At 45.8% G+C, this 24,012-nt stretch overlaps 1 protein-coding gene across 2 annotated transcripts in view; it reads left to right on the top strand.

Moving 5' to 3' along the window:
- LOC119385985 (hemicentin-2) overlaps positions 1-24,012 on the top strand; it is a 398,197-nt gene that overhangs the window by 206,790 nt on the left and 167,395 nt on the right. For both annotated transcript variants that reach the window (XM_049413520.1, XM_037653341.2), the window contains exon 2: positions 16,382-16,732. In XM_049413520.1, coding sequence (XP_049269477.1) covers positions 16,382-16,732 — 351 coding nt within the window. The remainder of the gene's footprint in view (positions 1-16,381; positions 16,733-24,012) is intronic.

Genomic DNA, 24,012 nt, shown 5'->3' with positions numbered 1-24,012 from the left:
AAGATCACAGGGCCCAACATCCGCAAGCAATTAACAAAGTTAATTATTTTCAACCACCAGTAAAGTGCCATGACAGTAGGACTGATTTTCTTTAAATTTTACTTTTCGCCAATAGTGTGTTGACAGTGCCTATTGTATCATAGCCTTTCGATATTTCCAGTGCAATAAAACCTGAACTGTGCCTGTGTACATTCATATCTTTTTTTAATTTCAGTGACGAGGCCGCAGGCATAGTTAACTAGAATCGCATGTCTGTGGTTAGTAACAAGGATACAAACGTAAAATAATCACAGATCCTTTGGTATAATCACAGGCCTCATTATCTGGCTGGAACACATTTTCTCGTACGGTCACCTTTGTCATTCACTACAGCATTTGCTAAAATTGTCGATAAAAGCTGTAACCACTTGGCGAATCAAAGAAAATGTCAGTTTCCAATAGGCACCAATGTGCACACTGGGTTATTGTCCCTCAAATGTAGCAACGTATGTGTTCATCAAGCCATAAATTTTTCCACTATAGCAAGACTCGCCGTGGTGGCTCTGTGGCTACGGTGCTCGGCTGCCGCCCCGAAATGCGCGGTTTCGATCCCGGCCTCGGCGGTCGCATTCTATGGAAGCGAAATGCTAGAGGTCCGTGTACTGTGCGATGTCAGTGCATGTGAGAGAACCCCAGGTGGTCGAACTTATTCGGACCCTTCTCTAAGCGTGATTCCTTATCGCAATTTCGGCTCGTAGCACCCCAGAAATTATTAATCATCCCGCAAAACTTACCCTGGGTAACACTTTCACTACGCCCTGGTTACGAATATTTTTGCTTACAGTACTGCGAAGGGTTCTAATGTATTCGCTTTTTAAGTTATAACAGGATTAAGCAGCGCAGTCACTGCAGGTTATTTTTATTCTCAGCATGCAGCAGCCCCATAACCGAAACTTCTGTGCCGGTCGGCTTCTTTCGCGTTGATATCGAACTCGCTTACCGTCTTTTCGTGAGCGCTGGTTGATTATCGGCTAAGTGATCTAACGGCTGTTAATTTATTGTAAGACGTGCACATTTACACTGGTCGTAGTGTCCGCTCGCCGGCGTGAATCCCATTCGAGCTGCGCCTTGTCCGATAAAACCAAGACACAAGGGATCTTTTCCTTCCTTTCCTCTGCTAAATTCTGCTTCATATTCGCGTTGCATGTTTCTTTAGCATAGTATTTGTGGTCTGGAAGAAAATTACGTCTTCAAAAATGCAATGAAGTGTGAACTACAAGCCAAAACGAACGCTAATCGGCGGCTGAGAAGTGCAGCAGACGACCCACTTCCGGGACGAGCCCTTAAACTTCCGGTAGCCGTGCGCGCGCCCGGCCGTGACAGCGGCGAAGCGCCATCCAGCAAACCTAGTGGAGATCAGTGTTCATGTCATGACCAGTCAATCGTGTTCTTCATGCACTGAACCCCTGCTATGCCAATTTTGGTATATTACAAGTTATGGAGACGACCAGGAGAGCGCCCAGACGTAGACGGCTAGATAGATAGATAGATAGATAGATAGATAGATAGATAGATACAAACGGCCAAAGTGCCTGAGGTTCGCTAAGAAATTCTTCGCATTTAAAAGCCATTTTTATGAGCGATTGTGGCTAAGCGGACCTGAGCATTACGAATAATTGAGCGAAGGCAATAATTTCAATTTATCACGCTATTGTAATGGTGATAAGGACGTCAGGTGGCCCCGGGGTCAGCAGGGGAAACAGTGAGCAGTAAGTGGCTTGGATATATATATATATATATATATATATATATATATATATATATATATATATATATATATATATATATATATATATATATATATATATATATATATATATATATATATATATCATAGCAAGTACACTTATTTGTGCTGCTTCGGTTGCGGCGAGTTCGCGCTCCTATTAACGCTAATATACGACACGCACGGGAGTCCTCCCATCCACGTGTTCTCGCGCCACCACCACTCTCGCCTCCGACGCGTCTGCGTTCCTTGCTGCATGCTGCGCCGCGCAACACTGTCGCACTGCAGATAAGGCCAACGTCCCGGCAAACGTCGTGGTTCATTTATGCTCGAGCTCGCGCGCTGGCGAGACTGCGCCGGCGTAGATATACCTCGGCGGCGCTGGAGAGAATACTTGATGCGGCGAGGAGGAAGAAGAGGAGGAAGAAGGGAGAGGCGGAGCACGCGTACGCACACTGCAGGCGCACAGTCAACGGAAAGAAGAACTGTTTGTGAAAGAGGTATGGTGCACGAGTAACTGTCGGCTGATGAAGTAAACTGAAGAGAAAGACGATAAAAACAACCAATCAAAGACTCGGAGAGAGCGAGAGAGGGTTGAAAAATAAACGTCGAGGAGTAACTACCTCAGACAAGCGTATAAACTGCAAGTAACGTACGCGTCCGCGTGTTACTTAGGGAAGCAGTGCTCGTAACATGAGTCCATAAGTATATGTACACGAAAGAGAAAAGCACAAAAACAAAAGGGGAGTGCGCACACCGTATGCGACGGCTCTTCGATGTCGTTTTCCTTTTACGGTGATCATAAAGAAAGAGGCTTTTGTGGCACGTACCCGCTATCTAGACGCCCCTGTTTACGCGGCCGATGCCGCTTTGGTGGCTTGCCCGGTTTTGATCTCCCACCAACCTCAGTTAATGGCGTGGTAATAACTGGAGAGAGAGAAAAAAATAACCCGTACGGCGAGAGTTACGATACGGCTAGTGTAAATACGAAAAAGAAGTGTATTTTAGTGAAACGAGAGAACTTCTGGGTTAACGGGGCGTAAACAAGAGCTGTTTATGTGTGTGTGTGTGTGTGTGTGTGTGTGTGTGTGTGTGTGTGTGTGTGTGTGTGTGTGTGTGTGTGTGTGTGTGTGTGTGTGTGTGCGTGCGTGCGTGCGTGCGTGCGTGTGTGTGTGTGTGTGTGTGTTGTGTGTGTGTGTGTTGTGTTGTGTGTGTGTGTGTGTGTGTGTGTGTGTGTGTGTGTGTGTGTGTGTGTGTGTGTGTGTGTGTGTGTGTGTGTGTGTGTGTGGTGTGTGTGTGTGTGTGTGTCGTGTTGTGTGTGTGTGTGTGTGTGTGTGTGTGTGTGTGTGTGTGTGTGTGTGTGTGTGCGCGCGCGCGCAGAGGAGCAGCAGTTAAGTTTTCTTCATGAGCCACTTCGCGACCTCCCATGTCGTCCGAGAAACGGTGTTAAGTTCTCGTTACCGACTCGAAGAGAAGCGTAATTCTTTACTTGCAGCGAAACAACCTGTAACAGATTGTTTTGGTGTCGGAAAGAGAACAAATAGTTGGAGCTCGTACTCATGTTCCTTCTTTCTCTCTTTTTTTTCACCCTTGTTATCTTTGCACTGCATTATGACGTGGGAGATTACGAGCGCGTCTCACAAACACCCAGCTTCGAACAAAAGAAAACAAAAAGACACAAAATCTACGACACTGCTACGAAAGAGATAACACAAGTTGCTCACTGACCGGAAGTTACGTACTCCGCGCTATCAACGTACTCGCTTAAAAAGTATGGCAAAACTACGAGAAATCCCTCTGCAACGAAGTTTTTCGAAATTATTCTCCTGGGAGAGCGTAAATACCGATAATATTTTGTTAAACTACCTTCTCGATTTCTCCTTCTATGCAGCTCCGAGAAGAGCCTGATAACTGACCCCACCTAATTTTAAGTATACACATCTTTTACGACTTCGCTGAACGGGTGCGGAGTTATCGTAACTTGCGAAGGCCCGTAAAAGCGGCAATTTGCAATTTACGTTATTTAGCTGAAAGATAAAAGTGGGGTAATTTAATGCTGTTCGGTGACTTAATGATCGCTTAATATATTCAAAGTTGGAGCACTGTTTGCCTGGGCACCTCCCCCCCCCCCCTCCCCCATATTCTTTGGTGTGTCTGCGCTTTGTATGCACAGGTTTTGATATTAACGATTTTCTATACAGTGCGCCTGATGGCTGGGATCGGTCGTTCTAGTAGTTCTCGCTTGCGCTGTCATCTCATACTCTCCCAAGTGTGCGTGCGTTTCTCTGTGCACATAAAATTGTTTTATTTGCACATCGCTATACAACGTCGTTGTGGAAGCGACAACATCTGTAGATGCGTTTGCGTGTGTTTGAGAGAGATAAACATATGAGAAACAGGAGGGAGGCAAGTATGCATGTGTCAATCTAAAAATGTACCCCCATTGATATACATGGACTGTATCTTTAGTGATGTTAACGAGGTAGACGGCTATTATAAAAATAAAGAAAAAGAACATGTGCTATGCTACTTTACGTTGTTGGCGGCAGAACAGAACGAAGAAATACAATTAGCAAACAGAGAAAGAAAAGTCGACAAGGGTATCGATGAGAGCTTGTTCGCTTGTGATATCCAGTGGCATGTAGCGGAGCGTAACACGGGCGTAAGGACGCAACAAGCGTTTGCGTCCTTTTGTCTCTTCTTCTTGTGTACTTATTTGCCGTTGCGCTATGCTAGAAGCCATTCCAAGAGGAAGAAAACCAACGCGCTTGTACTGGACCTGAAAACAAAGCCAGGCAGTTGTAAACCCGAAGGTACAAACTTGCTGATAATAAGCGTAGTGTCGTTGCTCCCTGGTATGAACGCTGCCGAGGTTGCGACTCCAAAGTGTTTTCCTCCGAAGCCGTTAATGAGCTTACTTGGTCTACGCCTTTTTGTTTGGAATATTATTGTGCATTATCCACGTGCACGCGTAGATGCTACAGACCGCGTTTACATATTAAGCGCATATTCCACTCCGAATTAAATTTTCCGACATACTCTTAATCTTCGTATGTTTAATTTTTTTTTAGGATGCCTTGGTTTCAAAGACGTGCGCTTGCACGTTTCCGAGCGCGCGTTTGGTAAAAATAGTTAAGGAAAGCTGGTTGCCGCAATACAGGCGCCTAAAAGCTAAAAAAATTAAAACATACGGAGCAGGCTTCGTGGATAAATTTGATAAACTAGAAGATCGATGTAGAGGAAAGCTATAACTTCTTGCATAGCTTTGTTGGTTCGTTTTTTTGTTGTTATTTTGTTTTTGTTCTACTGAAGTAGCAAGGACAGGCAGCCTCTTGAATTTTTTTTATCTTAACGAATACTGCCATCGGTGAATAAATACGATATTAGGAAATTGAAATTGGGTGGGCTTCCGTGCGTTTAATGGGAGTATATTACAGTGCCGAGAAAAACCCACGGGAATGCGAAGAAACGAAATGCAAACTAGTTAAGAGATGCGTAAAACTATTATACTCCCGAGCAGCTCATTGCCTCTGTTTCCCTCCAGTTGAATTTCTTGTGGGAGAAAACGAAAGAAAGGAAATTGTTTCGAGCGGCTCATTTCTTTGTTAGACGGAAGCAAACGAACCCAGCAGATAATAAGGCCAGAGAAAGCATAGGGGGTAATAATCGTTCTCTTTAACTGTATACATCGATCACATCATCCATCACATTTAACGATCACATCATCCTCAATGATCCATTTGCGTCACTCCAGTCACGGTGTGACACATGGCAGATGCGAATTAACTTCCGTAAAACTGTCATGTCATTTTCTAAACGTTCTCTTCCTTCTTCTTTTACTTATTCGTTTAATGGTTCGCCTCTGGAAAATGTTTCTCATTTTTAATATCTAGGTCTTGTATTTACTAAGAACTTGTCTTGGTCATATCCCATTGAAGTCATGTGTAACCGTGCCCTTCGAAGGCTAGCGTACCTACAACGTACCCTACGTTCGGCCCCAACTAACACAAGACTCCTTACCTATAAAATCCTGGTTCATCCAATAGCCGAGTACGGCTGAGTCATACGGAAGCCTCACAAAATATCTGACGTCAAAGAAATTGAATCTGTTCAGAAGAAAGCAATACGCTTTATATATCATCGGTCGTCACGTTGAATCTTCACAGTTTCTTTATACTCTAATTCACTGTCCACGATTTCCTCTACTCAGCAACTACATCACACCCGCTAAACCAACATCGACCAGGCATCATCATGAGCTGAACATGTCTCCTTTTATTCACCGAACAAATGCGCATAAATACAGTTATTTTGACCGCATTATTGAAATATGGAAAGCTTTACCCGGCCATGTTAAGTCTTACAACGTGATGAATTCGTTTTGTACATTACCAACCATTGACCTTCATGTTCTGTACATTTTGTGTTATATTGCAATTTTTATATTCTGTCTCCACTCCTGCGCTAGCCTTTCAAAGCTGCAGTATGTTGAAATAAATAAATTAATAAATAAATAAATAAATAAATAAATAAATAAATAAATAAATAAATAAATAAATAAATAAATAATGTCCATCGCTGGGATCCGAACACACAACCTTCGAATTTCGGATCGAATACCACCGACGGAAAGGGTAATATTTCGTCCACTTTAATTCACTTCATTTTACGTCATAATTAGTACACTGCAGTTAAAGACAACGATTAACGTCCCCTATGTTTCCCTTGCGCAACTGCCTGTCAGATTCATTTGGTTAAAGGAGAAAACACAAAACGACAGATACAACGTTGCGTACGCACAGCTGCTAAAACTCATAGCCTCAAACGGGTGGCTAAGACTCGGGGCGAAACACCCACCCTACTGACACCTTCTTTCCTTATCTTTACTTCCTTTCCTATTGCCCAGGGCGTGGCTTCAGGTTGGCTTATGAAATGAATGAGTAGACGCATGTAAGGGCGACTCTTTTCTGTGCAGGTAGGCAGAGCCACAGGACGTTGGCTACACGCTTCGTGTCCAGCCATTGGGGCGAAAAACAGCGCTCGTGCATTGGCCTCGACGCGTATAATTGCGACTCCTTTATCGTCATCCGCGTTTACTCATGCATGCAATCGAGCTAAGTGCCCGGCGCAGTCAGCCGTCAAGGGCGAGCACACGCAGCGAAGTAAACTCTATTGACGTTGACTGGCAGCGTTGAACAAATAAAAACAGAATGCGAAAGAACAAAGATTAAGAGCTATTATAGGGGCTTCTGGGGAGAGGGCGAGGCGGATACGCATCGCCCGCGTAAGGTAAGCCGTTGAACAAAAGGAAAACGAAGCCGCTTGGGGCGTAACCGCTGCTACGTCGTCTGAGGTCCGTGGAAACTTTGGCGGTGGACGGCCTTTGAGGCTGAGCGCGAGGTTTCGCGTCTATTTACGGAATATCCGAGACTTATCGAATCTTGGCACACGCCCGCCGCCGTGGTCTATTGGTTATGCTGCTCGAATGCTGCCCTGCAGACCGCGGGATCGAATTCCGGCCGCGGCGGCCGCATTTCGACGGAGGCAAATTGCTAGAGGCCTGTGTGCTTAGATTTAGGCGCCCGTTAAGGAATCCCAAGTGGTCGGAATTTCCGGAACCCTCAACTACGGCGTCTCTCATAATCACATCGTGGTTTTGGGACGTAAAACCACACAAATCATTATTTTAGTGTTGCCCCATGTTGGTTAAATGATTCGATTACAAATAATAATTATGCACTGTCTGAGGATCTTTCGCCGGGTAGTCTCTGCTGCCACTTTGATTGAAAAGGTCCGAGACGAGGCGAGACGAGACGAGAGCCTACCTGCCGCAATGTGTTCGAGAGTATACGAAGAGTGCTTCACATATCAAGAACGAAGAGGTGAAAGACGCGACCGATAGATAATACGTATAAAAACGCCGTTTTCAGACGAGTGCGGTGGGATATTACTACTTCTTCAGGAATACCACCAGCACCAGTCCCCATCCCAAGATCTGACAATACACGATCGGCGAGCGGGACATAAGGGAAGAGAGAAAACAGGCAGCAGCTTGTGTGTGTGCGTTATTATTATAGCATTTTTTCTAAGATGTCTTTATTTGTTGAAGAAAACAAACCACTTGCTGCGGAGGAAGAAGTGGCGAGTTGCGAAGGGTAGCTGGTCGTGGCGAAGCCCATTTGTATGAGGCATTTTGCTTGTCTCATCGGCCATGTTGGAAATTTTGCTGCGTGAACTATCTTACAGTCTCATTATAAAAGCAGCGGTTAAGGTACTTTACGGGATACAGTTAACGGTAACGTTAGACATGAAAAATACCCGGTGAGCAGACAGTCGTAGATTCCGGCAGAGGCTGTCGACGGACATCAGGTTGGCTGGATTCAAGCAACGGCAAGTGCGCTGTTGTTGCTGCTGCGACCTGAGTACGTAACTCATACTGACGAGAGGGTCTACAGAGAATAAGCAGAAGAAGAAGAAGAAGAAGAAAGATCAAAAGCACGTTTTAATTGAGCACGTTTTAAAAAGAAAAAAAAAAGACACAAACGGAGACTTCCGCGTCGGTAGCGGTAAAGTTCTTCGATCCACGGATTCACATACGAGGAGTGCTGGAATGTCTGCTGAACAGTTCCTTGCTAACTCGTTCAGTCTTAGCAGCATCGTTGCGCGCAAGACGTCGACAGTTGAAAAGCATAACGCAATGGCACGAAATATAAAAAGAAGAAGAAACATAGACAGTAGGTTCAAATATTCTCGTTCACGCCTCTGCGTCGCCTCGGCCACCTTATAAACATCACGGCAGACGGTGGTGGTGCTTCAGTGCGATATACGTGGATCTTCGGAAGTTGTCTTCTGGCACTTGCGCTCCTGGTTTTGCGGCACCTTCTCGGCCCGTGGCAAGACAGCAGTTGTGCGATTCGCAGCACAAAAGCACTGTTGGCGTTCTTGAGGAAGACTCGCCTTAACCAAAGCTTGTGAAGGACTCTTTTTTGTGTATATGTGTGCGTTTGTGACTGTACGTGCTATTTGTGTGTATATGGTGTCTATGTGATCATTGTATATACCTTATAGTCATCACCCGACACCTGGAGTAGCAAGCCAGGCGACAAACCAGGCTAACCTCTCCGGGCATTTCATTAAAGAATATTATCTCTCTCTCTCTCTCTTGCGCTCCTGACCAGCAGCAAACTCCAGCAAGAGACGAAGGCAAATATCTAGATTCGTCACTCATTTCGCATCAGTGCAGAAATAAAAAATCATTTTTTTATTATTCGGTTAACGGACAGAAGAGTCGGCCCTAGTGAGAACGACGGGTTCTGGAGCAGTCGGATATGCTTACATGCGCACAGGTTATGTTAATATTATGCCAGTAAACCTTTAATATTTTAAGCGTTACTTTTTAAGCGCAGGCTTTTTGTTTTTTAGACCTCTCTGGGTTTTGCTGAAGGTGCTACTGCTGGCTGCTGCTGTCTAACACAAGTGACTTTCTCTTACGCGCCTACGGTCTTGCGTTCACTTCCGGCTTATGATTCCGGTTTCTTAGCTGACTTCCGCTTGTAAACTAGCCGACGGCGACAAGTTCATTAATAAACGATCGTCTACCTCCTGCACATAACACCTCGTTACAGAGAGTAGATCGAAGAGGTCAAGAAACCAAGTCGTGCCGTGCGCAGAGAAACATTTAGTAAAAAACCAACCTGCAAAGAAGCTCCACTGCATGAACTTTCAAAAAGGGCATGTTTGAATGTGCTGCGAATTCTATGTTTTTGTGACAGTAGAAGCGCCATGTTTTTTGTTTTTGTCCTAGAAATACATTACCGTGTAAAAGCGGCATGCAATCGCAAACTTTCAATTAATCTTCGATAGGCTTTTGCGCCTTATTTTATTTTCTTTACTTGTCCTTACTTCAAGTCGTCGCGTAAGATTCCTACGGTATCGAACACGCATATACAGGCTCCAGCGCTATAACAGTTTAATCGTTGGCCGACATCTGCATTCAACAGCTGCAGTAGACGTCTTTATTCATTTCCAATTTCTACAGACCATTTCCCGGATGGGTTCCGGTGCCATCATATTAGGCTGTTAACCTCGCCTGTTTGGTATCGTTAACTAAACCAACAGTGCTACGGTAGACGCGGACGCATGGAAACGGTTGGCTTGGTGCATTCGACGTTTCGTGGCCTTATCCATTCACGTCTCGATATACGGAAATAAAAAGGCATTAGTTTAACAGGCCAAGGTGACGGCGTTCGTATGTCTTACGCAAAATCGTCTATAGAATCCCATCCGAAAGGATAATAACAATATCTCGGTTTCAACGTCCCGAAACCACGATATGATTATGAAGGACGCCGTAGCCTAGGGCTTCGGAAATTCCGACCACCTGGGGTTCTTTAACGTGCACCTAAATCTAAGTACACGGGCCTCAAACATTTTCGCCTCCATCGAAATGCAGCCGCCGCAGCCGGGATTCGATCCCGCGACCTTCGGGTCAGCAGTCGAGCGCCATAACCACTAGACCACCGTGGCGGGGCCCATCCGAAAGGAACTCTATTTCGTTCTGTTCCGTTTCTTTCCGACATTCTCTGCGTTTGTGCAATCCCCATTCCCCTCTATAGCTATATTCGCCAACGTATGTTCACCTAACACATGATAACTGAAACAATGTTGTGCAGTCCAATTAAAGCGGTGACATTTATTGAGCCTTGTCTCACAGGTTCAAACAGGCAAAATAGAAAAGCTACGGAGCTCATGGCCCAACGGAGGAGAGTGATCGGCATTAGAAGTGTCGCAAGGCCGATTTGCAGTTTTACAGCCACAACGCAAAGTGCCGACTGTATTGCGAAATTGAGTCGATCCGTTTGCCCAACGAGACAGTGCGAATTGCGGTTGTACGACGAGAGAGCTATATCTGACTAGATCGCGAAATCAGTTTCCGGTTGCGCAGTGCGAGAGCGCGAAACCTCGTTCTACACGATGATATGGCCTAACGCAGCGATACTTATAAGCAGCACGAGAAACAACGTTTCAGCGGGAACTGTTGAAACGTGGATGTTCCAATACTTGACGCCTACGCCGCCGCTTCAGATGCCCGACAACGTCGCTCAGCATTGGAAGCCTCCATGCACTTACTCCGCAGATATTTATTTACTCTTACCAAACATACAGGAATGAGCTGTATAATCCGTCACTCGAACGAAACTCTCCGTGGTGTAGTTGTAGGAACACCTGGCTCACGAACCAAAATGTTCTCACGGAGTTGTTTTCTGCTGTGCATAAAGATGTGTTCACTGAAAAAAAAATACTGGTTACTACAGAGATGAGTTTGATTACATACAAATAATGATAGAACATCGCTGAATGTTGTCTTCATAAATCCCGCCGTTTGAGATCCTCGAAGTGCGGCGAGGAAATATCCGTGTTTCTGTTTTTCTTATTTGTTCGTCTTAGTCGTTCACGCGCAGGCCACGTTAACAAGATGCGGGAAAGCGAGGCCTAAGTTGTGACAGTTCGTTCTAAACATCGGTGAACGTTTTTTTTTTTTTCTCGCAACAGTAGAGGCGTAAATTTTGCGGGCAGCAGGATGGTCTCCGAAATTTCAAGTTAGAGACAAGCCGTAAGGCTTTTCGTCTGCTTCCGATTTCCCCACTTTGAGCAAGGTCAACGTGATTTCGGTTTATACGACCGACTTGAGCGAACATCGTTAACGCCGACTCGAAACACAGGAGCTTAAGCGGGCATTCTCTAGATGTTATTCGCAGCGGCTTGTTCTACGCGCTTTAAACTTCGCATTCGCGTTTAATTTCTTCTGCTACAAGGTGCTGGTACGTATACAGACGGAGAAAGAAACAAATGCAGTTCCAGCAAGAAAAAAGAAAGAGCAGCCCGTAAGAATACAAACACTAATTATTGAACAAAGAGAACAGCGACGAAAAAGAGAACCACGATTAAAACACACTCTCAAAATGTAATAAAAAGCCGTTTCGAGGCACAGAGTTGAAGTGAACCTGAACCTACGTCATGCAAACACCCGTTTCCGCGGAATATACGCTCGATACAAAGGTCCCTATGATTTACTGTTGCCCGTTCGCAAGGAAAACCTAATGAGTAAATTTCCAGACCTAACCCACAATAAGATATTAAGCTCTGCCAGCAGATTATCGTGGCTCTCCTCGCAAAAGAAGAAGTCCCTAATTAGCGCTCATAATTCAACATAAACAAACTGACACAGACATGCTACTATGAGCGTATACTGGAACCTCCCGACATGATTCCGCGGTGCGGTTACTTATTTTTTTTTGTGTGTGTGTGTGTTCGTAACAGTATCGCTTCAAAGTAACATCCAGGTCACAAGTCTCTTCTTTATTCGAGCAAGCGAGACACCCACCACTACAGCACCAAGTGGTGGCGATGCATACGTGCGGATTAAGAACAAGAAGCGCACGCATATAATGCTTACGCTAATTACCCCCGCGCGCGTAAGCAGCCCGGTTTGCAGCGAATTAGATTGGCAAACAATTGATTGGTTAGTTAATGAAATTTAACTTCCAAACGCATCTCAAGTTATTAGAACCGCCATAGTGGGAGGCTTCGGATAATTTCGCCACCTGGGGCTCTTTAAATCGCACTGAAGTGCGAGATAATCGCGTTTCTCAGGACTCTCAATAAAGTTTTCCCATCCATCCATCACATTGCATACCGGCGTCTAGCATTTCGCGTCCATCGGAATTCGACCACCGCGACCGGAATCGAACCCGCGCCTTTCGGGTCGGCAGCCGAACATCGTAAGCGCTCAGCCAACGCGGTGGCTCTGCTAGCAAGAAATGGCGAGCGAATGGTTTGAGATGCGAGACGTGCACTATCTCGGAACATCGGCAAATACTGTCCGAAGAAACTTCGACGGGAGTGACACGGTAGTTCACAGAGAAGCGTTGGTCTCTCATGATGCAGGGGGCACAAAAGCACGAATAAAACTTCTCACACCAGCCGGATGCGTGAACAAGTGTCTTGAATAGTGCCTCATCACCTAGACTAAAGGACACGTCACAACGAGTGCTGTCGTAACCCTGCCCGTCGCCTCGCTGATTGGCCTTCTTACTGAGGCAAGCCCGTTGTCAACATTTCGTCAACGGTCTGGAGACGAACTGAACTGCTCTTCGTTGCTGACCGCGCACCGCGTCAGCGAAAAAAAAATAAAAATAAGAAAATACCTCTCAAGGAACAGGTGCTCGAAGCACAGTCACCCTGCTGTTTGCTTTTTCGTTTCGTTGTGTAGCCTAACGTACACGACATACGATGTACTGGGCAGAGCAGAAATTTACTTTATATCCTTTATATCCTCCTGTACACTACTAAAGTATGGACCTTGGGCAGCATTCACGTGTGAATTTATAACCTCAAGCGCCCTAGCCGTTATCTCGCTTCTTTCTTTTGTTTATGCTCAAGCCCACGCAGCTATTGCTCACGTAGAAAGAGAAAGAAACAGCAAAGAAAAGATGTAAAATAAATAACGCTCCGCGTCGCTGATTGGATTGAAACATCTCATCGTTTGCACTTAAAAATATATATGCGTGTACGAAAACGAAAGAAAAAGGCATAACCCGTTTCTGTTTCGCACGCCCGGTGCTCGGCACCGTTTCTTCTCTCTCTTCTCTCAATTCCGGGTCACCGCTTCGCTCTTAGAGTTCGAGAGAAAAGAACAGTTTAAAAGGCTCGCGCACGCTTCGAGCAAATGAGATGCTCGCGGATCGCAGGGTGCGAAACTCTGAGAAAAGCGCGTCAGCGCGCATGCCACACATATAGGAACTAACTGTAAGGCGCAGTTCGCTCGACGATTCCCTCCTGTATTCTGTTCACTCTTCTGTGCGCAGACTTATCCGGCCCATTTTCAAACTTTTCTCCGCTGCTGCCGCCTATGCGCCGCTGCTGCTGTTGTCGCCAGGGGCTCTGTTTTTCTTGGTGGTATGGAGAAAAAGCGTGTGAGGGGAGGGGGAGGGGGGGAGAGAGAAGAAGGACGCGAGGACCATCTTTTGGGAGTTCTCACGGGCGCCGGCTAAATCGAGAGCCGAGCAAAATTCAGGGCCGCCGCTGAAGAGGCTATAAGGGTAGTTCGAACGAGAATCAAAAGGCGTCCGTTGCCACTTTCCTCCCGTGCACTCCCGAGCAAACGGCTTGTTTACTTTGCGTGCGCGGCGTTTCTGAGAGAGCGCGGGACCCTTGCAAAGCGCAGTGCGACGGGCTATTCGTTCGTGCGTGTTGTCTTTGGTGTGTCCATTATTTCGAAGAGAAAGCAGCCGTGTTTTGGCTGGATAACAAGCCGGCTCCCTCTTTTAGTCTCGGGTCTAAGCCACTCCCCTGCCTCTTTATTTTCTTTCCAACTTCCTATTTTATAATGGCGGACACAGAAGGCATCGGAGCGACGATGCAATATGCGTTTGATGCTGTATTTTTCTTCCTTCCACAAATGTTATTTCACTATGCGTTTGAATATTCACAGAGATTGTTTTTCTGTGAATAACTGAATATGTGAAAGCTTCCCAAAGCGCAGGCAGAGTAAACGTCGGCTCCGACGGCGTACCACTAGGGAATGCTCTGTCGAAAGAAAATGGAAAATCGCTTTCGTAGCGCATTTATTTTCTCTGAGATCCCAGCATTATACAGTCGTGACTATACACAGTCGTGTGGGGTGCGAAGGGAAGGGAGAAACGAAGGAACCGAAAATGAAGGGTGTGCAACTAGGATGTTTACAAAATTTAGTTGAGCCAACCATCCATGGTTGGCTAAACTACGCTCGCAGAAAAAGAGAAATGGTAAAAAAGTATGTAAAAAAAGAAGAAGCGACAAGAAAAAATAGGAGTCGGGTTAACGGGCGCTCTAAATGAAATGGGTCACGGAGTCTCGCTTCCCCGGTATGCCGGTATACGTTCCAAGTCGTGCCGGTAAATGCGGCTTTCTTGCGTAAACTGTGTCTCCAATCATCGACGTCCTCATTTCATGAAGCTTGCTTGCGTTTTTCCCAAAGGCGTGTTATACAGCGAAGCCCTGCTAGCTATCGAAGCTGCCGTTGCGCACAAGCACACACACAAAAAAAAAAAAAAAAAAAACAGAAAAAAAAGAACATAACACCGTTTAGGATGCAAGCAACACGCTATCTTTGGTCTGGTCATTTATTCGTATTTTTTATTCAACAGTTTTATGCCAGGTCATGCAAGGTCAAGCGAGATCTTGCGATCTCTCGTGACGGCTCGCCTGATCAGATTAGCTTTTCAGTCTTCCTTTCAAAACCTGCTTCTTGCTTAAAAATCCGGCAAACTAATTGCAAATTATTATCTAAACTAAGTAATGTCTATTATAGGGCAAAATTATTGCAATATAAGCCGTCACTACTCAAAACACATAAAAATAAACCTAAATTACCAGCCTCCCTTTAAGCTTAGGAGTTAGAATACAGTTAACCTGTATTTATATTTATACCTAAGCATTCATGTAATGCGACTCACTTGACCACACCGCAATTTGTTGAAAAATGTGATTAGCGTTGTGCAAAGCCTATCGTATGTACTCGCATACTACCAACCCTTCGTAGCGTTGGGTGGATCTGGCTGACGTTGGCTACTGTAGCTCATGTTACCTATCTGCTGTAATACAATACTCCTATACAATGTACCACAATACTTCTATGTATATTAGTATGCCTCCATCTCACCGTTTTTCTTAGGAAATTTCTGCACCATTTTTTTTTTACTGTTCGTGTCCGAATGCTGCGCGGGTATACCTATATATATGACTCGCGAATGCAACTCGCCCATATCAGCACGGCGTTGAGGCACGAGATCCTGAACGAGAGCTACAGCGAGGCAGAATCAACGTTCGCGCTCGAAAAAAAAAAGAAAAAAGAAAAAGAAAACAAGAAAGCGAGGACGTGCGCGGGTACGAAAATTTCGTTGACTTAGCTCGAACAATTTTTCTCTCGGAGTCACGTTGGGTAGAGAAATGTAGAATTAATGGCCGCTGGGAGTTTGTCGCTGGCAGTTTCTCCAAAGCGGGGGACAGAGAGAGAGAGATAAATGGCAGCGTAAGCTGCGTAGAGACGTTCGCTTAAACTGTGGCTGGGTAGTCACGCTGAGTTATAAAACAGAGAAATGGGAATGAGAACCGTAAGGAAAGCTAGAAAAAGCTGCAATATCAAATAAATTTTTGAGTCTGGCGTCTCGATCGAAAGTTAGGAGCGTGGCAATGTGGGCTTGTCGGCTTAGCATACTGGCTGGCTTTTCATACGGCGAGTGAAAAACTTGTGCATGTGTGTGTGTGTGTGTGTGTGTGTGTGTGTGTTTGATTGTTGACGGAGTGGGCTCTCCTCATACTATGCAAACTAGTCCATAGTTCCAAGAGTACACGTTGTTGCGTTGTAACGATGTCAATCAGTAAAAACAGCGTTTGTATTGGCTCTCTGTTGGTGACATGAGCGAGGCAGGTCTTACATAATGCAGCTTGTTGTCAGCGTATTGTTCGACGAATGCGCGGGCGTAACAACCTGTGGCTTTGCCTGCCCATCTAACCCCTCCTGCTGAAACATCACAAACACCATCAATAAAAAAAAAACACCCTTTCTATGCGCAGTGATCAAGGGCGAGCGTGGCCAGGACACGTGGCTGCCGTGCGACGTGGACTCGGAGCACGATGACAGCCCTGCCAAGGTGCTGTGGTACGCACCGGCGACGGCCGCCAACGCCAGCGGCGGCGAGCGCACACCCTTCTACATGGTGGAGGACACGCAGCGGCGGGGCATCTGGAACGGACAGCATGCCATCGGGGTCCACTGGGCCGGCCGGGCCTCCTTTTCGGTGTCGCGGTCGCCGGCCGCGCTGCGGTTGTCGCGGCTAGAGCTCTCCGACTCCGGCGCCTACCTGTGCACGGTGGCCTTCCATGGCGGGGCGCAGCGAAACGCCACTGTGCGGCTCGTCGTGGGCGGTGAGTCAGCTGAGTGTGGCAGTGACATATTACTAAATTTACTAAAAGAATCGGTAGTTCGTTTCTCCTAAAGATCTACGAGTATGATGTTGATGATGAGCAGGAAGAGAAGGAGGAGGAGTGTTGTTTGCCGCAGGCGGAGCAAACTTTGCAAAAGGGTAAATGTTTGGCCCCGTTAACAACATCTATTGTGAGTGAAACAACTGTATTTGGTCCACAACAGACACGATTAAACTCAACGTCACCCGCCTAGACTCACTCGGGGACCATCAGGTTAAACCTGACGACCCTGTCGCGGGCCCTCTAAACGACCAGGATTTGAGAGGTCTGGTCCTGGGCCTTAATAAGCTTCATCATTTCATCTTTGGTGAAAGGGGGACTGGCAGAGGCGCAGCTCCACAGGACACGCACCAAGTCCGCATATCCACCACACAGGGGGAAGTCCGGGCATGGGAACTGTTCGGGGTACATTGCGCAACACACAGTAAATAATTTTTAGCGCCGAGGCAACGCAACGGCGAATAAAGGGGGACACAGCACACGTGCTACGCGTTGTGTAAAATAAATATTTTACTTATATAGGAGCTAGCGCGTTGCTGTGAAGCAAATTATGTTTTGAATGAAGTTTTCTGAACAAATTGATGCCGCTCATTTATCACTCGCCGCATCTCGACGAATTCGCTTTAATGGGAAAGCAGGAGATACATATTTTAAACCACAATTAGTGTGTCATCTTGTCTGAAAGTGTAAAGAGATATCAAGATAAAAGAAAGGTGCTTATAAAGTACTAGTACATAACAAAGACAAAACGTTAAAGAAAAAGGGGCCAGTTCCAGCGACGGCTCTTCGGTGATTGCTGGATTTGAGAGCGCGCGGCGGTGTCATTGTTCAGGCGCCGCTCGCTTCGATCTCTCCCAGCCGGCTATGTGCCTCCGTGTTGTCTTCACCGGCATTAAAAGATTAATTCTTCGCCTAGGCGGACGCTTTGTGCGGCCCGCGATATAACATTAAAACGGATTTTACGCTGCTCCAACCTAGTCGCACCGCCGCAGCAGGAGTGGGGAGGGATTTGTTCTGCGTTCGATAAGCGTAGCGAGTTCTCTGTGCGTGAACGCCAGAAACCAATTTCCTTTCATGGACCGCCAAAAAAAAACCCAAGCACCTCAATCTCCCTTTTACTCCTTTATATTGCTTCCCTGTTCCTCAATGATCCTTCTTTCTATTATTTCTTCTTTTCTTTGCGCGTCTTTTACCATACGACATCTTTTGTATCTCTCTGGCGTAAGAACTTTGGATTGAACGTTAACGATGCTTGCATTTTTGTTGTCGCGGTGCGGTACTGTCTTCATTGCTTTTAATGTCTTGATCCCTCATCGCGCGCACCTTTTACCGGCTCCTATTTTATTTAAGCCAGAAGTGTCGGCTTCCTGGGGAAAGTATCTCTCTTTGTTTCATTGTCACTTCCTCTTTCCCCCCTTGTCCCCTTCTTTCATCCATCCAGTCACGGCGCTATAATAGTGGTGTCTGGGTTTCGTCCCTCCCATATCTTCTCCAAAGCTCCTTATTAAATAATGTATTATGTGTGTTAATAAAAAAGAGAAAGAGAATGAAATAAGCAAAGAAAGTAGTAACCGAGGAGGGTCGAGGTAATAAAAAAAAGAAGAATTGGCGGCGAAATGCGGGACATGCGAGGAATAAAGGCAATAAAGAGATATTGACGTTGCCTTTCGCTGCCTTCGGTTGCTTCGCTGCTCACTGAGATGTCGTAATCTCAGTTAGCTGTCGAATCTCGGATGGAGGGGTTCCATCTTTTATTCTTAATTTTCTCTTGACTATGGGGCGCTATTCTTTGAGCTTTGACGAACGCCGTATTGAATATAAAGCAACCTTCACGCGTGATTACCCGTTGCCGTGATGGATGGCGATTCGAGGAGAAGCGCGACATATGCGAGCTCCACTCGCTAAGGCGTGCCATGGCTTATTCGCGGCGACGCGGCTTTTGTTCGTCACGCTCCATCAGCCCACAATTTTTTCTGTTTTGTAATGATTATATGGTATGAGGCAGCTGCGCCAGATGTGCTTTTCTGAGATTTTGTACTGTGCTTTTCCCACCTTTAATGAGAAAGCAATATGAGATGGCAAAGTTGAATACACGGCTGGGCGGGCGGGCGGGTTGCTGCGCGCGCGCGCACGCACGCACGCACGCACGCACGCACGCACGCACGCACGCACACACACATGCACGCACGCACGCACGCGCACGCACACGCACACCATTACATAGCAGAATTGAGGACCGGTGGAATTGAGCAACTCCATAAATGGACGTCAACAGCGCCGCCAGTGACAGTGCAGCTCTGGCACCTCCATGGTGTATGCATGAGACGAGAGCAACGGCAAACTGCCAGCGTTGTGAAAACGAGCCAAGTGCCTCGACGCGTCGACTTGCGCGAAGGAAATAGTTGAGGAAAAACCATCCATATTGCGCAAAAAGGCCCGAACGTCTCAACAAGCTTGCTTCCACGAGAGACGGTTTAAAGGTGCTATATTCAGGTTCACTATACTAGATATGCGCCTGTAGCGTCAGAATTTGAGCACTAGGCTTCGGTACCAGAGGTCCATATTGAGTTTAAATCTCTCTGTCAGAACATTTTTATTTATGCATGAACTTACAAACGCCAACGTCACGCTTTCCATCTTTTGCCCCGTTGTCAGTTGCTCGCATGCCGCCGTCTTCAGAATGACTTAACAGACGATTTTTCCTAACTGACGGTCGTAATGCTAGAACAATAATAAAAATAAAATAAATTAGTGGAGAATCGATCTCACCATGGGTGCCTAAGTTAATGCGTGAGCATTCGCACACAAACTGCTGAACTTAGAGGCGCAGGTTTCTTTAAAGTGATTTTAAACTTCCCCGTATCTTTTGTTATTGCCGAGACAGCAATTGGAGGACGGTGAACACTGAAGCACAATCCCTATTAAACCGCTTTTTAATGTTATAAACTCTTACAAAAGAACATCTTTGAGACCTACTGTCCTTGTAGGTATTAAGCTTGTTGTTGAGAGTTATAATTCCAGCGCCTCATAGATAAATTCTTCAATCAAACAATGCAAACGTCAGTTGTGGCTGCTTTAACTATGGCTAATATCAGCTATTATTGATTAAAATATTTCAAATAATGATAGAATATCGTCCAGAGTAGGCTAATATTGGCTGTGGTTGCTATTTGTTGATTAAATTATGAAATTTCAAACAACACTAACGCGGTATTTGTAATCTCTCGAGTCGAAAGTACCTGCTTGATTTTTTTTTCGGGATTATTTATGGTTTGTATTCCCCGGCCGATATCATTCATTTCCCTTTAATAATCTACATCCAAGTGCTGAAAGCAGTATATCGGGAGTTCAAGGTTAAGCTTTACGGCTTTGTTAAAATTCATCACTGGGAAGAACGTGAAAACCACCTTTGCAGATAAGTTATGTATTCAAGGGGGACACAAAGTGAGACAATAATTATCGCTGTCAGCCGCCCAATGAACTAATATTGAATAGGGAACTTTTTAATGAGTGCAGCAAGCGGGCTCGTTTGTATCGAAAAGTTGGAGGCAGTCGCGTTTCTACACAGTTCCACTTGGAAGAATTCTTCTAGTATGTCTGCGCTCAGAGATAACCTGCTGCAAAGTTTAATTGCGGTTTGCGTGATTACGCATGCAAGACAGTGAGCACTGGCACAAAGCTCCTCTCCGGTGTGACGAGCAGTCATCTCTTGCTATCGCCAACCGGTAGCAAAAGGGGTAACCGTTATCATCCTTGCCGATGCCTTCGACCCGTTGTCAGATTAAACGCCGCACGCAACTGCCGCGGCACATCGGAGAGCAGCTTTGCGCCAGTGCTCATTGTCTTGCATGCGTAATCATGCAAACCGCAATTAAAGCTTGCAGCGGGATATCTCGGGGCACAGACCTGCCAGAAGAATTCTTACGAGTGGAACTGTGTAGAAACGCGACTGCCTCCAAGTTTTCAATGCAAACATGCCCGCTTGCTGCAATCATTAAAACGTTCATTATTCAATCATAGTTAATTGGGTGGCTGACCGCGATCATTATTGTTTCACTTTATGTCCCCCTGGATGAAAAGCCTATCTGCAAAGGTGGGTGTCACGTACCTCCCAGTACAGAATTTTAAGAAAACCATAAAGCTTAATGTTAAAGACCCTGTATAAGGGAGGCACGGTGTGCAGTTTGATTGACAGTCGCATGCTATTGACGTTATGATTACGTTAAACTTGACTGACTTTCTGCGAGTCACACACGGCGAGCATGTACATAGTGAGGACATGCTAGCCGAATAGAGTCGGACGCTTTGTACTTCGCTTATTTGTTCGCGCGTTTTCACGCACTGCATCGAATCTGTTAGCGGGGTGCAAATGAAAGTTACCCGCTCACCACTTAAAAGGACAGGGTTCGAATCCTGAATGGGGAAGAATTCTCAATTTCATTTTCTCTTTCACGCGTACCTAAAGCGTATCGACGAAATCGCAGATCTTTACATAACGCGCGTCCTTGATGTTCTTTCTGTCCTGTCGTCATTGTCTTCGCAAGTTTACAGTGGAATACCGACTAGCCCGTACTCAAACCCTGCTTCAGAAATGGTCACAAAAGGTCATACAGATAAGCAGCCCAGAGGTATCCAGAGTACTTCTCTCGCATCTAAGAAACAAACGTGGAAAAAAAAACCCCTGAAATGTTACACTTTTCAGCTCCACAATTCTTTGCCAGAGTCCATCACGTACGCTCCCTGTTCTTATGGCTACGTGAACATAGGCGTGCGCACGGAAGGGGGGGGGGGCGCAAGGTCTGCCCCGTACTTTGACTTAGTAGCGCGGGGGAGGGGGGGGGGGCGTGCTGCGACGATTCCTCGTCCCGCCTGAAGGGGAAACCACCAGCGCACGCCTATGTACATGAAGTAATGTTGCCGAAAACAGTAGAACGGAGGAACCTCCTCAGGACAATTTATAAATAAAGTTCATTGACTGACTGACTGATCTTGTTCACTTTGTTGCCATTAACACAGTGTACGACTCTCAGGTTCTACACAGAAGCAACGTATGGCAGAAACAGCCGATGAAGCATCGAAACGAATTTTCTATAGTTCATACGCGGAGGCTTCTGCGATGGACATCTTGCGCCGACACTGCAGCCGTCACGTATTTTGAGAAATATTTTTCGAGAACTGAGTTTCGCTTGTATCGTTGAATCGGCCGCTTCAAAGTGAAATCAACTTTATTTCTCTTCTGATTCACGCTGAGCTGCATCTGTATATACAGTTGGCCGAGCATTAGATCTGAGCCGCATGGCCGGCCGTTTTACATTTGCTGTTCGCTTTGTCCTTGCTCCTCGAGATGCGCATATTCAATGACGATTCGTTCAAGGACAGGCTGACGTGGATCTATTTTGCTTCGACGCTTAGGAGTGGCCTTCGTGGCCTAGTGTAATGTATGTGCTCCTATGTTCCTTTTATTTTGGCGTTTCTAGCACGGTCCTATAGTGGCACCGCTCCAACATTATCACTAAGGTAGCTTAACGAACCGGCTTTCTAGGTGATAAGCATCTACAGTTCAAAGCTATTCAACCTATAGAACAACCATAGCTTACTGCGTAATAACAGTTGCATTCAGTACTAACATAATCATTTTGAGCTTTTATTTATAGTAGAAAAGAGAAAAAATAACAGTAGAATATGGCCTCTCGCTGATTTCGGTCGTGATGTCATCCAGTTCCAGGGCTAGTGACCCGAAAACTCTCGTTTTCGTTCTAAGGGTGTCGACCTCCAAGAAAAAAAAAAGAAAGAAAAGGAAACATGGCAGAGACATTTATAGGGGTTTGCAACAACCTTGATTTCGTCTGTGGTATCCAGGTGCAATAATGCTTATAGTCGGGGTTCAGAATTCGCCGGCGGCTAGAGCTCTTCACCGACAAGGAATAAAAGTTTTCATTGGCTTATGAATGCCGACCAAATGAATTCGAGCACCCTAATCAGCGAACCTCATCGAATGCCGAGCGTAGGCGGGGAACGTAAAACTTTCTGATTCTTATCTGCAGCCATGCGAGCGGGAAATGTAAACGCAACAAAAAAGGAACATAGCGAGAGAGAATGAAGTTATATCCAGTTCTTTTCTCAAGCTCAATTCGTGAAGCGTGCACGCTTGTGCTCGTACGTGGGAGTCGACGTTCATTCTGCCTAGCAATCAATAGAAATCGATTGCTTTAGAAGTTGGGACTTGGGACGCTGCAGAGGAGAAAGAGAGGGCGCGTGAACCGAACAGAGAAAGTTCCGGCCCATCACTCTTTCGCAAACTCGCACTGTACCTTTTAAACATTCATGAATGCTTGTCTGCGAACCACCACCCGTTTGTAAGAGGGCCACGGCACACAACCCGACAGAGTTTAGCTCGGCACAGGATGGCCCGAGTTTAGCGCTCCTGTCGGTTCGATGGTTTTCTTTTGATTACAAGCGCAAAACGCAGCCGTTGTGCTTCTTAACATTCGTTCACCTTTCGTTGTTTGATTTTTACTATCATGAGCGAGTGTGAAACTGAAAACACAGCCGTCCATTTCTATTCTGAGTCGCCATACCTGTTTTCTTGCTTAATATATCTTGCTTTGTAGTCACGCAAAGGTCTTTTTACACTGCATCGGCTTCCTGGTAACAACGACTTCATTCACGTGCATACTTTTATTTTATTTTATAAAAGGTCAACTGAACCAGTGATCAGGATTGATGTACATGCGGGCGCATGATTAGCGTAAAAAGTTTTCTCAAATTTCTCTTTCAACATTTTAGGATTGAGCGACCTCGGGAGAAGCTCACGAATTCTACTCGCTGGGCAGTACGTATTGCTGAACTTGTCCACACAGCCGAACACACCGTTTTCTCTACGCGTAAATGTCATGTAAAATTTTCCCATAATCATGTACTGAATACTGGTTTCTATCCTCAGGCTTCGTTTTGACTTTTGACGAAGAAGCTTGGATGCATGACGTGCGTAACGCATGAACTTCTCACGTTTGACTTGTCTGCGTCTATGTGCACCCGTTAACTTTGACTAAATGCACCGGCATATATTGCTAATGTGTATGGGCACTGTTAACTGTGTCGATTAATTACGGCGTCGACAGAGTTTTGCGCTGCGTAGCATAGCGATTTTTGCTTGTGCGTCAGGTGAGCGGAAGCTATATGAAATCCTTTCCTTTCTATTACTCCCCCTTCCCCCACCC

This window comes from Rhipicephalus sanguineus, chromosome 3 (genome assembly GCF_013339695.2).
Source record: "Rhipicephalus sanguineus isolate Rsan-2018 chromosome 3, BIME_Rsan_1.4, whole genome shotgun sequence".
NCBI classification, from domain to species: Eukaryota; Metazoa; Arthropoda; class Arachnida; order Ixodida; family Ixodidae; genus Rhipicephalus; species Rhipicephalus sanguineus.
The sequence above is the reverse complement of the archived record's forward strand: the minus strand, read 5'-3'. Positions and strand labels throughout refer to the sequence as shown.